The sequence below is a fragment of the Aspergillus puulaauensis genome, chromosome 5, assembly GCF_016861865.1.
Source record: "Aspergillus puulaauensis MK2 DNA, chromosome 5, nearly complete sequence".
In the NCBI taxonomy this organism is placed as follows: Eukaryota; Fungi; Ascomycota; class Eurotiomycetes; order Eurotiales; family Aspergillaceae; genus Aspergillus; species Aspergillus puulaauensis.
The window spans coordinates 1534807-1547211 of record NC_054861.1 but is presented as its reverse complement, the minus strand read 5'-3'; the positions used below and the strand labels follow the sequence as shown (position 1 = coordinate 1547211).

Below are 12405 nucleotides of genomic sequence, written 5' to 3'. Positions count from 1 at the left end.
TGACTTGCGCGTCGCGCGTTTTAGGAAGTCTAATTGATTCCCCAGGTCCTTCAGGGCCAGAATGCTTCGTCTGATAGATCATCTGTACGGTTTCGATGGAAATTTGACACATTTTTACGCTTAATCTGACCCGTCTCCACCTCATAGTCTCTACAGTTTTAAAGCAGTCTTTAAATTCAAGAGACCATGCTTGGTTGACATGTCAAAGTCGTTGGTTGGTATTATTAAATATCTATTATATGCGCCGTAGCCATGGTTTGTTTCGGGCAAAACATGAACAATATCGAAAAGAAAGGCTTCCAAGGCATTAATCACTCCATGGAGCGATGTCACAACATATCCGTATTCCTCATTACATAAATCGAGTTCCCCTTGGTATCACGCAGTTGACTCCAAAGAGCGCAACGAATTATTAACATCTTTAAGGCGCAATCTTAACATCCAGGGCAAACTGGTGCTACCTATCGCTTGCTTAGATGAAAGCAGCGAGAGCAGCGCCAGCGAGACCGGCACCGAGGAGAGGGCCAGAAGTTGGAAGAGCGAAGGCACCGTTGTCAGAGTTGGTCTCTTCGCTGCCTGAACCGGAGCCCGATGACGAAGCAATCTCGGTCTCGGTTGCAGTCGCAGTCGATGTGGAGTCCTCGTCTGAGGTTGACGAAGTCTTGGTGCTAGATGGGCTAGCGCTGCTAGAGATTCCAGAAGAAGAGCCGCCGGGGGCAGAGGTGGATTGACCAGAAGTGCCGGTCGGGATAACGGGCTGAGAGCCGGTAGAAATAGGACCATCGCTGGAAGAGATGACAGTGTCGGTGGGGGTAGCGCTGGTTTCAACAGAGCTGTCGGTAGCAGTGGTCTCCTATGGGAGAACGTTAGATGGTATTCCACGCAATGCATTTAGAAAGTGCCGGCTTACCACAGAGCTGCTAGACTCCTGAGCAACGGCGAGGGCCGCAAAGGCCATGAGAACGAAGGAGGCACGCATTTTGGTTTTGGGGTGGAGAGGGATAGCTGAATGCTAGATAGACGGTTTTGGGTGGATATAGATGGAAGGAATCAACCAACGGGTGTATCTGACGATAATAAGATAGTGTGGGAAAGGAAGAACCGAAACCCTCGGGACTGGGGATGGGGAGCAAATTTATAGTATTCGAATCCTGCAGGAAAGGCCATTACGCAAGTAGTGTGAGTCTGACAGGCGCAGACACAAGGGCGATTCACCAAAATAGCAAACAGGCGCATGTAAATTGTAAAACAAGCACCCATCAGCCCTGCCTGCACCTCCTAGTGGCAATCTCCACACCCTCTGGACTCGGAGGGATGAATCTCGGACCCGCTCCTGGTATGATCGAGGCATTTCCTTTGCTACGATTTGCTTTCGGCTGGAAAATGAGTCTGGACTCGTCGATCTGAGTGGTGGACGCAGAATCAGAGCCCTGGCAGGCTGGCTGTGCAGTCACCGAAACAGGTGGAAATTCGAACGCCCGCAGGACCTCGAGCGGCATCGGTAACTATTCACACCATTATTATTCATCTCCTTCGGCGCAGCGGCAAGTCAACATCGAGCGGAAGGAGGCGATCTTGCCCTTTCAGTCGAATCCTGTGAACACCCCTCAGCAGACGCCGAAAGGAGATCGTAACTTTTTCGTTTGCGATGGGCTGGTCGAGGGGGTTTGCGTATGCTTCCTTCTATTTTTGGGAGGCCTCGCGTCCATCCTATGCCGGGCTGGTCTGCCTGGCCCTGCTCTACTGCAAGCAATACTTCACGGCTTGGTGGAAAGTTCCAAGTGACAATTCACTCCTTTTTCTATTATTATTTTTTGCTTTTTTTTTCACAAAGCAATCCACTTTTTTGGACGCCAGCCTCTTGGTGTCTCAGTTGCTGAGTCGGTGTTGTTTATGGGGCATGACCGCGGTTCTTTCTACTGCATGCAACAGAGTTTCCAGTCGCATCTCCAGCAACAAGTGAACAGCCCAACTTACCTAACAAAAGCAGCTAACTAAATATCTCCAACGAAACCGATCCCCCGCCATTGGCCGGGTTGAAATCGAGCCTCAAGGAATCAACTTCTTTTGCCTTTGTCTTGCGTAAGCTCTCTGATCTACAAGGCTTGACTCCAGGTCATATGGGAACGGACGCCCGAGAAACGAGGTCCTGTCGGGCTGTCCCTCTCTCCCCAAATCCTCCAAAGGCAATCAATAGTTGCTTCTTATTGTATTGGCACCCCAGCAGGAAAGAGTTTCCGCAGAAATTAGAATACCGTCCCCATCGACCCAGGATTCCAGAAAATCGGCTTGTTATGTTTCAGCTATACGGAGACCTCGTTTATCCCGAGACATCTTCCAGGCCTAGACCCATAGGGTCGGAATGATGGCTCCCCTCGCTGTAAGGCACAGCAAGCAAAGGGGCAGCTGCGAGCAAGGCCAAATCCTTCAACGCAGCACGGTGCCTTTTATTTTGTTCTGTTCCTCCTGCACTCGTGTCACCCCTGAATATTGGAAGGGTTTCTCATGCAAGGGACTTTTGTCCGTATTACATTGGCGACTTGGCAAGCAGGCAATTTCGCCTCGTATTGCATTACTCTTGCCTCGGGGCTGCCGGTGGGGTGGTGTGCTCGGCTGGCACTCCCGAACGCAGAGACAGGTGGTAGTCTTTGTAAATACGGCTTGCTTCGTGCGTGATCATCACCCAATCAAGTCGGCCTAGACCGTCGATGAATGTGGTGGATTCTTCGTTGTGCAACAGACCTCATTTTGAAGCTCTCAGGTCTCTGGCCTTGGCTCAGTTGATTGGGATACCTACGCTTCGTCAGCAGCTGACACTCAACAGCCAGTTCCACGTCGAATTAGGACGTGGAGAATTCGCTATTTTACATGGGGAAACGGTGCTTCGAAATCGAGACCGGGCCGAGAATCTGTCAGAGGGCGGCACTTGTCGATGCCATTCTTCCCATGGAAAGATCAGGGAGTGCCGAGCATTGTAGGTACTCTGCCTTACAGGAGTCAAGGGAGGGCCTGATGTCTCCTTGCCATCCTTGATATCTGAAAAGCTACGACGGCTCAAGTGTGTATATCACCATGCATTAAGCTTACAATCTTCCCATACCGGGAGACGATGTGCAAAGAAAGCATGAAAAGCGAATTTCATTGTTAAATTTCCCCCTCAAAGCTCTATACACTCAACGCCCAAGTATATACGGGATGCAACCATAAACAGCACCAAGCTCAAGCTCTCAACCCTTCACGGGAGTATCAACACCACCACGCATCCAATCCGCAAACTCCTTTCTCTTAGCCTATACGCCTCCAGTCAGCCACACATGCCTCCCAAAATAACCCACGCAGGTGTCATATTCAATACAAGGGTATACTGAGTTACTCACCCTTACGTCCCAAAAACTATACCTCTCCTCGAGTCTCAGATACGGATTCCGCGCATCGCCCTCTCTCTGCACCTCCCTCGCCCACTCACTCCAGCTCACTGGCTTCAGCTTCTCAGCGCCGAGAACCAGCCCCGTCGAAACAATAACGAGCGAAACGAGGGCCTCGATGACGATGTCTTGCGGGAGGGCCGTCGACGACGACGTGTAGAGGACTGTGTGCTCGTGTGCGGAATAGCCACTATATTTTCAAATAATCATTGTAAGCATTCATTCATAATTAAGTAGGCCCGGTTTATGATTTCCGGGACACGATATGCCAGGTGGGTAGGTTAGGTAGGTAGGTAGATAGGAAGGTTCGCGTACGCATGAGCAAGCAGGACAAGCCCGAAAATTGTAATCAAGCGAGCAACGAAGCCCATTGTGAAGTTCTTAGCGGCGAGAGAACGGCTCTTGGGTTGGAGAACTGGCTGATGCGGTCGTGGTTCCCGTTAAATCTGTCAGGTCGCCCGACTCCAGAGTCCAGAGTTCCGCACGCAAGCTTGGGATCCAATCCTAGTGCTCTAACCCGCTTTAGGATATCACGTGATATGTTTAGAGGGTCAATTGGCAGTCGAGTTTTCAGAAATAATCAAGCAATGAGTGGTCAATTACTGTTTGGTAGATATCTACGAATGAATAAATGGTTTGGGGTATTTGCGTAGGTACCTTATTCAGAAGGAGCATCTTGTTCAGCAAATCCAGGCTTGTCAAGACTGCCCGTCTAGAAATATATATCCGGAGACTCATTCCACGTTTATTTGGGCCCGACGATGATTGGGAGTTGGGCACAATTTGATGACGGGATACCTACAATCCCACGATTTACAACCACATTGGAATAGAGAACGAGCAAATATTGGGTATAATTTTGTTTATTTTTATTTCATAAGACAATCGGGTTTGTCCCGATTACATTCTAGGCATTCAAGTTCATGACACTATATTTTCCTTGAAACCATGAAAGTCATCATCACTCAATTGATCTTCATTAAAAATGGTCGTTCCGATTACAGCTTCTGCATAGCAGCCTGGTGGGATAAGTCAGCATCAACTGCACCGAGCGGGGACAGATTTAAACTTACGACATCGGTGGACTGGACGTGGTCCTCGTCTTCCTCGATCTCGGCCTGAAGCTCATCAATGGAGATCTTGTCGTCCTCAACGACCAGGTTGATCTGAAGCTTCTTGATACCAAATCCAACGGCGACGAACTTGGAGGCACCCCAGACGAGGCCGTCCTTCTCGATAGCACGAACGTTGGCCTCCAGCTCCTCAAGGTTGGTCTCATCATCTACATAAAAGTCAGTAAGAAGAACCTAGGACGATAACACTCAGATTACTTACCCCAAGGCTTGACCTCCATGGTGACAATGGACTTAGCAGCGGGCTTGGGGCCCTTGGACTCCTTCTTCTTCTTATATTCAGCAAGACGCTCGGCGTGCTTCTTAGCAACCTCGGGGTCTTCCTCCTCATCACTGCCGAAGAGGTCCATGTCGTCATCATCATCGGCAGCGGGCTTGTCCTTGGGGTTGGTGGAGAGCTCAGCACCCTCAGGGCCGTAGGCAGTGAACTCCTTGGAGGCATCACCAGGGAGGCTACCGAACTCGGACTCGTAAGAGGCGATGTGCTTGTACCAACGGGCAACGTTGGGGTACTTCTCAGCGTCAGGGGCGCCGGAGAAGGCCTTGAAGGTCACAACATCGGCCTGAGAAGGAGAGGTGCTTTATAAAAGTCAGTCAAATGCAACATTATGGTTGATGCGGACTGAGCGCATGGCAAAAAATGCAGGAAATCAAAAAAAAGACGTCTTCCAAGTGTTCAGAAACGCGAAAAATCGCAATTGTTGTGTAATCTTGCAGCGGGGTCTTAATCCGCCTCATAAACACGGACCAATATGTTTTCATCATACAAACAAGGAAGCTAGCATATGAAAAAATATGCAGCGAAGACAGAAGGGGGGAATTGCAGGAGGTTTAAGGGTGGTGTGTCTTACCCAACAACGTAGCTCCGGGACTGGAAGAAGGTGTTGGCAACTGAGGGGTAGTAGAATTAGTGACTGAAAAGGGGAGAAAAGAACGCAGTTGAGGACATACTGCTAAGGCCAGCCTCAGAAACAAAGTCGGTGAAACCCATTGTGAAATATGATGTGGTTATGAGAAAGAAAAAGTGTGGTGTTGGGGAAGAAGGAGAATAAAGGAGAGAAGAATAGGAGGGGAAAAGGTGTTCTGAAGTAATTTTTTCGCGGACGGGCCCAGTGGTAAAATTTTGGCGGCACCCAGCGGCACGTGATCTGGAGGGCGACGGAGCTTGGCTGCCCAGCGGGTTCCCTGGATTCGAGCTTCCGCCACTCATCTTCGAGGAATGGAGGCCGTGGTGGAGCGTTCGAGAAGCCTCGCGATGATTTCAAGGACCGGGTATTAAAGGCTCCTGTCGGCTCGGCCGCGATGCTTGATTGAAAGAAGGATTTCTTGTCCTTGAGCTTCTGTCACCCCATCACATTTGTCTCAGGCTATAATGGCGTCAAGGTTGCAGCTGAGCCGCAGTCGACTGCTGCGACCATCGACCTTCACGCCTTCGAACCGACTTGCGCGGCCTCTCCCATCAACCTCTCTCCTCCTCCCTCGTTCACGGTTACCCTCGTCCCTACCAAACAGTGCGACTGTCTCCAACTTTCCCGTCCGAAACTATGCTAGCGGACGACCGCATCCACCAGGTGGCACACACCGGATGAACCTAGGCGGCGAACCCGAGAAAGCAGCTTTAGAACAGTACGGTGTTGACCTCACTGCTAAAGCGAAGGCGGGAAAATTGGATCCGGTTATTGGAAGAGATGCGGAAATTCATCGGACAATCCAAGTTCTATCGCGGCGTACAAAGAACAACCCTGTTCTGATTGGAGCTGCCGGTACTGGTAAAACTGCCGTCTTGGAAGGATTGGCTCAGAGAATCGTGCAAGGAGATGTTCCGGAAAGCATCAAAGGCAAACGTGTCGTCGCTTTGGACCTTGGATCGCTCATTGCTGGCGCTAAGTTCAGGGGCGATTTCGAGGAGCGACTGAAATCTGTTCTCAAAGAAGTTGAGGATGCTCAAGGCGGTGTCATTCTCTTCATCGACGAACTCCACACTTTGCTTGGGCTAGGGAAGGCGGAAGGTAGTATCGATGCTAGTAACCTACTGAAGCCAGCCCTGTCGCGGGGTGAGCTTCAATGCTGCGGCGCAACCACGCTGAACGAATACCGAATCATCGAAAAAGACGTTGCCCTGGCACGACGATTCCAGCCCATCCAAGTTGGCGAGCCTTCAGTTGCCGCTACCATCTCGATTTTACGCGGTATCAAGGAGAAATATGAAGTACACCATGGTGTGCGTATTACCGACGGAGCATTGGTTGCGGCAGCAACATACAGCAATCGCTATATCACCGACCGATTCCTGCCCGATAAAGCCATCGACCTAGTGGATGAAGCGGCATCTGCTCTGCGGCTACAACAGGAATCGAAGCCTGATGTGATCCGAGAATTTGACCGGGATATCACCACTATTCAGATCGAACTCGAATCTCTTCGCAAAGAAACCGATATCAGCAGCCGCGAGAGACGCGAAAAGCTCCAGCAAGACCTGAAAGCTAAGCAAGAGGAGGCCGGAAAATTAACCGAGGTCTGGGAGAAGGAGAAGGCTGAAATTGAGAATCTCAAACGCACAAAAGAAGAACTAGAGCGCGCACGATTCGAATTACAGCAGGCACAGAGAGAAGGCGACTTTGCCAAGGCAGGAGAGCTGCGATACTCTAGGATCCCGGCGCTCGAGGAGAAACTACCGAAAGAAGGCGAAGAACAAGCCGACTCGCAAGCAAATCTTATCCATGACTCTGTTACACCCGATGACATCGGTGCAGTTGTTTCTCGGACAACCGGTATCCCAGTCAGCAAACTGATGGCGGGAGAAGTTGAAAAGTTGATACATATGGAAGATACCCTCAGAAAATCTGTGCGTGGACAAGATGAGGCGCTCTCTGCCGTCGCAAACGCGGTCCGCATGCAGAGAGCAGGACTCAGTGGAGAAAACCGGCCGCTTGCCTCTTTTATGTTCCTTGGCCCTACCGGTGTTGGTAAGACTGAGCTTTGCAAGAAGATGGCCGAATTCCTCTTCTCTACCGAGACTGCCGTTGTACGATTCGATATGGGCGAGTTTCAAGAGAAACACACTATCAGCCGCTTAATTGGTTCCCCTGCTGGATATGTTGGCTATGACGATGCTGGCCAACTCACTGAAGCCGTGAGGCGGAAGCCATATGCTGTTCTCTTGTTTGACGAGTTCGAGAAGGCTCACCGCGACATTTCTGCCCTCCTTCTCCAGGTTCTGGATGAGGGCTTCCTTACAGATGCACAGGGTCATAAAGTCGATTTCCGCAACACCCTCATCGTTCTTACGTCTAACCTTGGAGCTGATATTCTAATTGGCGCTGACCCCATCCATTCTTTCAAGATCCCAGAAGATGGAGATATTACACCAGAGGTCAAGAAGGCTGTCATGGATGTTGTCCAGGAAGCATACCCGCCCGAGTTCCTCAACCGTATCGATGAGTTTATCACCTTCAAGAGGCTTTCACGGGAGGCATTGAGGGATATCGTCGACATCAGAATCAAGGAGCTGCAGTCGAGACTTGATGATCGACGCATGACTCTTCAAGTCGATAACGAGATCAAAGACTGGCTTTGCGAAAGAGGCTACGATCCCAAGTTCGGTGCTCGGCCACTTAACCGCTTGATATCGAAAGAAATCGGCAACCGCCTGGCAGACAAGATTATTCGTGGCGCGGTCACCTCTGGACAGGTGATTCGCGTCTCTTTCAATGCCAATAAGGATGGACTTGAAGTTGCAGCTGTTGGAGAAAGCGAACATGCATAATTGAATTTCATGATTCTTTGGTGTTTGGGGGATTGAACTTTTCTGGACCTGGCTTTTTGTGCATGATATTGGATGGACGGTGTTTTTGTGATTATGCGTTGGTCCTATTGCATACTTGTATACTATCTGTATTATAGCTTCTCCTCTCATGTATAGTATATGTGGCAATTCTGTGTCTCACCGATTTATATAATGATTGAAATGAGATAAAATAATTCTAAGATTATGCCTTCCGCATGTGACTTGTAGTTAACAGTGCCCTGCCTCACCCCCAAATTCCACACTCAACCTTTCTCATCAACCATCAGAGCAGTTATGAATTCTCCATTCTATGCTTGAGGATCCCCGAGAATTTAGCTTTCGACAATCACCAGAGACAATGGATTCAACTAAGAGAAGACGAACTGCATATCGCTCCCAGGTATCAGAGGGTGGTTTTCCCGACATTTCGTCTTCCCTTCACGATGGTGATGATATCCCCTCTACATTTGTTCCACCGGCTAGCCCCTTGCGGACCCCAAGACAAAGACGAGCTCGAGCTAGCAGCGTAATGAGAAGGGACGCTGTGTTTATCGGGCAGTCCGCAGAAGATGACATTGATCAGATTATAGCGGCCATTGACATGAAGGACGGGGGAACAGTTGGCTGCTCATACTATTCTGCCCAGGAGAAACGGTTATATTTGCTGGGAGATATACAGCATTCTAACTCCGAGATTATCGAGACTCGTATGTCGTATATCGTCTCCCACTCACCTCTACTGGCTGACTTGTTTCCAGTGATTCTCCAAATAAAGCCGACTGTTCTCTTGACGTCGACACGCATTGACCACGGCAGCAACAGACAACTTTCGGAACATGAAAATGGTTAGTTAGATATGCAATATATACTGTCCCAAAAAGGAACGAGGCTAATGACATGCTAGGTGCTCGTCCCTACCTCCCCTACCAGCTCGATGTGCGTCCATCTCAGGAGTTCAACCCTTCAAATGCGAAAAATAAGTTAGTAGCATTGGAGATATCGTCAAGACATGAAGAAAGCTTCAAGTTTCTCGTACCCCACAATGGCCTTGTCGATACAGGTCAAATGGACTTAGAAAATATGGACTTCACCTTGGAGGAAGGCAGACACTTACACATGGCTAGTTTTCTCGATCTGGACAACAAAGTAACACTTGGTTGTGCTGGAACTATTCTCACCTACCTACAACGACGAAGGTCTTCTGATTTGGTATCAGGCACAGACTCGGGACTTTACCAAGTGACATCTTTCGAAATGTCTACCTTAAGTGGGACGATGTGAGTTTGGATTGCAGACTCCTAACCAGGGCTATACTCAGAATCTGTTAGGTTCGTTAATGCAAGGACATTAGCATCACTTCAGATTGTTGAGTCCGAGTCTCACCCCAGCATAGTCAACCAAGGGCCAGGAAAGAGGTCGTCTTCTTCCAAAGAGGGCCTCTCAGTTTTCGGTCTATTTCGGCGCTTTGCATGTACTCCGCAGGGAAAACAGCGGTTACGACAGATCTTTCTCCGGCCTTCCGTTGAACTTGGTGTTATCCACGAGCGCCAGTCATTTATCAGTGTGTATCTTCAGGGGGACAACTACAACTCAATAGAAAAAATAGTCAAGAGCTTGAGGCATATCAAGAACCTTCGGCCAGTAATGATCAACCTCCAGAAGGGGATAAGTACTGGCAGTGGGAAAGTCTCTGGCTTCAAGACAACGGTTTGGGCTACACTGTTAGCAGTATGTCATGGAGATGAAGGTCTGCATCAGGGGTTTGGCTGACCTGGTAGTTTGCGTTTTACGGCATTGATGTGCATGACGCTCTTCGAGAAACCGCCGGTGGACATGATCTAACTCTATACAACAAGGCGAGCAATGACTGGCTATTCTGCAACGGGCTGTGCTCATTTCCATAGGCTCTTCGCGCTCTCGAAGCGGCTCAGCTATATACGGTGGGAAGGATAATTCAGGAAATAGTAAGTTGAACGTACCAACAGCAATCCCATATGGTCCAAAACTTAAAACTCAAGGTCGACATCGATAGCTCCGACGAGCAGGGCAGAGCTGTCGTAAAGCCAGGACTGGATAGAGAACTCGATAGAATGAAAGACAGCTACGACGGACTAAACAGTTTGTTGAAACAAGTTGCAATAGAGGTCGCGACAACTATCCCCGCAAGCTTCGATATCGACGTAAACGTCATATATTTTCCGCAATTGGGGTTTAATATAGCTATACCTCTTACGAATGCGGGCGAGGCAGCATACAATGGCTCCGACGAAGAGTGGGAGCTTATCTTCATTACGGAGAGCCGTGCATATTTCAAAGATTTTAGAATGAGAGAGATGGACGAGAAACTGGGTGATATATACGGCCTTATCTGTGGTATATGTCTCTTCAGTTCCATGCTTTTCTTGAATATATGTGCTGATTCTCCACCGCATTTTAGAGAAGGAAATCGAGATAGTCTACGATTTGGCGCAGCGAGTTCTTCAGTTTGAACGGGCCCTTATAGAAGCGTCCGATGCTTGTGGGGAAATTGACAGGTAGAGTCATTAACGACTCGTTCCACAGGAAGAGCTAAGAGTATACAGTCTTCTTGCGATGGCTCAAGCAGCAACCTGCTACAATCTTGTCCGCCCGAAAATTTCGGAAGACAATATAATTAACATCAAGGGTGGCCGGTAAGATAGATTTATAGGAATTCGTGGTCCGTACTCGGACTAACCTTCTCTAAGTCACATACTACAGGAGCTGACTGTATCGTCTTACGTGCCAAATGATACATTTTTGGTAGGAGGTAGACTGGAAGAGCAATCGGCAGATCACTCTCAGGGTGCTCCGGAAGCTTTGCGGACCGGCGCAAACCCTAATATGCTATTATTGACGGGGCCAAATTACTCAGGCAAAAGCGTTTATATGAAACAAGTGAGGAAGACAAACCGCTGCATTGAAGCCCTTACTGACCAAAATAAGGTTGCTTTGATAGTATATCTGGCACAAACCGGAAGGTACGAGAATTATCCATAATTATATCATACATAAACACTCTGCCGACGTCTTACAGCTTTGTTCCCGCTGAGAGCGCTGAAATCGGCGTGGTCGACAAAATTCTAGTGAAGTCGAATTCCCAAGATAGTGTTTCACAGGTAAGGGCACTGTTCTTATTCGTAAACTCGAGGACCAAGGATCTTACAGTTCACCAGATTCAAAGCAACTTCATGAATGACCTGCAGCAAATATCTTTCGATTTGAAACATATAACAGACCGTAGCCTGTTGTTAATTGACGAATTCGGAAAAGGAACCAGCGAGCACGGTACGTCCTGGAAACTCCTTGCCAATGTCTATATTTGACCTGGTAATAGATGGCATCGGTTTGGCTTGTGGAATTCTCGAGCACCTTCTAAGCCTGGAAGATGCTCCAAAAGTAATCGCCGCAACGCACTTCCACGAGATACTCGAGAACGAGTTCCTCCGAATCAGGCCCCGGCTACAGCTAGGCCATATGGAGGTCCGAGTCTGCGAAGAACCCCAAGAGGCCGATGACCAGATCACATATCTGTACAAGTTCGTCTGATACCTTTCAGAAGAGACTTTTAGTATATTAACCGATTCGCAGCTTCCGCTTGGGCCGTAGCACGAAGAGTTTTGGGACGATGTACGTCCTCGCCCTACCGTGTCCTGTCTTGCTTTCTCATCCAATATGTGGGCTGGATATTTCTACATCTGGTAACTGATAACCAATAGTTGCGCTGCCCTAAATGGGATAAACAAAGTCATTGTTGACCGCGCGAATGAGCTCGCAGCTCTCTCTGCTCGTGGGGAGAACTTGATTGCGGCGTGCGCGGTACTTTCTACGGAAGAGATGCAGGCATTGCAGGATGCGGTATGAGGCTCTTCTCCTTCTTTCCGTCGCCATAAATAGATATAAAAGGTTAACCAGAACATTTGGTATTGAAGAATGAACTAGCAAGAAGACTCTTGGCCTTGGATTTGTCCGATGGCTGTGAAGGTAAAGACGTTAGAAGGATGTTAGAGGGGCTGTTTAATGATATGATAGGGCTGCCGGA

General features: G+C 48.9%; 6 protein-coding genes across 6 annotated transcripts; 3 read left to right on the top strand and 3 right to left on the bottom strand.

Moving 5' to 3' along the window:
* Window positions 1-472: 472 nt before the first annotated feature.
* Window positions 473-979, bottom strand: APUU_50590S (putative GPI anchored protein; the record flags this gene model as incomplete). Its single annotated transcript, XM_041705604.1, has 2 exons — window positions 473-853; window positions 914-979. The coding sequence occupies 2 exons, from the start codon at window positions 977-979 to the stop codon at window positions 473-475; spliced, it is 447 nt and encodes a 148-aa protein (XP_041558073.1).
* Window positions 980-3227: 2248 nt separating this feature from the next.
* On the bottom strand, window positions 3228-3796 carry APUU_50589S (membrane magnesium transporter family protein; the record flags this gene model as incomplete). The annotated part of the gene is made up of 3 exons (XM_041705603.1): window positions 3228-3290; window positions 3378-3615; window positions 3741-3796. The coding sequence occupies 3 exons, from the start codon at window positions 3794-3796 to the stop codon at window positions 3228-3230; spliced, it is 357 nt and encodes a 118-aa protein (XP_041558072.1).
* Window positions 3797-4423: 627 nt separating this feature from the next.
* On the bottom strand, window positions 4424-5549 carry EFB1 (translation elongation factor 1 subunit beta; the record flags this gene model as incomplete). The annotated part of the gene is made up of 5 exons (XM_041705602.1): window positions 4424-4444; window positions 4499-4707; window positions 4761-5137; window positions 5410-5449; window positions 5510-5549. The coding sequence occupies 5 exons, from the start codon at window positions 5547-5549 to the stop codon at window positions 4424-4426; spliced, it is 687 nt and encodes a 228-aa protein (XP_041558071.1).
* Window positions 5550-5930: 381 nt separating this feature from the next.
* On the top strand, window positions 5931-8324 carry hsp78 (chaperone ATPase HSP78; the record flags this gene model as incomplete). The annotated part of the gene is made up of 1 exon (XM_041705601.1): window positions 5931-8324. The coding sequence occupies one exon, from the start codon at window positions 5931-5933 to the stop codon at window positions 8322-8324; it is 2394 nt and encodes a 797-aa protein (XP_041558070.1).
* A 379-nt stretch (window positions 8325-8703) lies between these two features.
* Window positions 8704-9626, top strand: MSH5_2 (MutS protein msh5; the record flags this gene model as incomplete). The annotated part of the gene is made up of 3 exons (XM_041705600.1): window positions 8704-9052; window positions 9104-9190; window positions 9250-9626. The coding sequence occupies 3 exons, from the start codon at window positions 8704-8706 to the stop codon at window positions 9624-9626; spliced, it is 813 nt and encodes a 270-aa protein (XP_041558069.1).
* Window positions 9627-10339: 713 nt separating this feature from the next.
* On the top strand, window positions 10340-12227 carry MSH5_1 (MutS family protein MSH5; the record flags this gene model as incomplete). Its single annotated transcript, XM_041705599.1, has 9 exons — window positions 10340-10718; window positions 10783-10879; window positions 10928-11017; window positions 11072-11344; window positions 11401-11482; window positions 11540-11651; window positions 11701-11902; window positions 11955-11993; window positions 12083-12227. 9 exons carry the CDS (start codon window positions 10340-10342, stop codon window positions 12225-12227), a joined length of 1419 nt encoding a protein of 472 aa, XP_041558068.1.
* Between the last annotated feature and the right edge of the window lie 178 nt (window positions 12228-12405).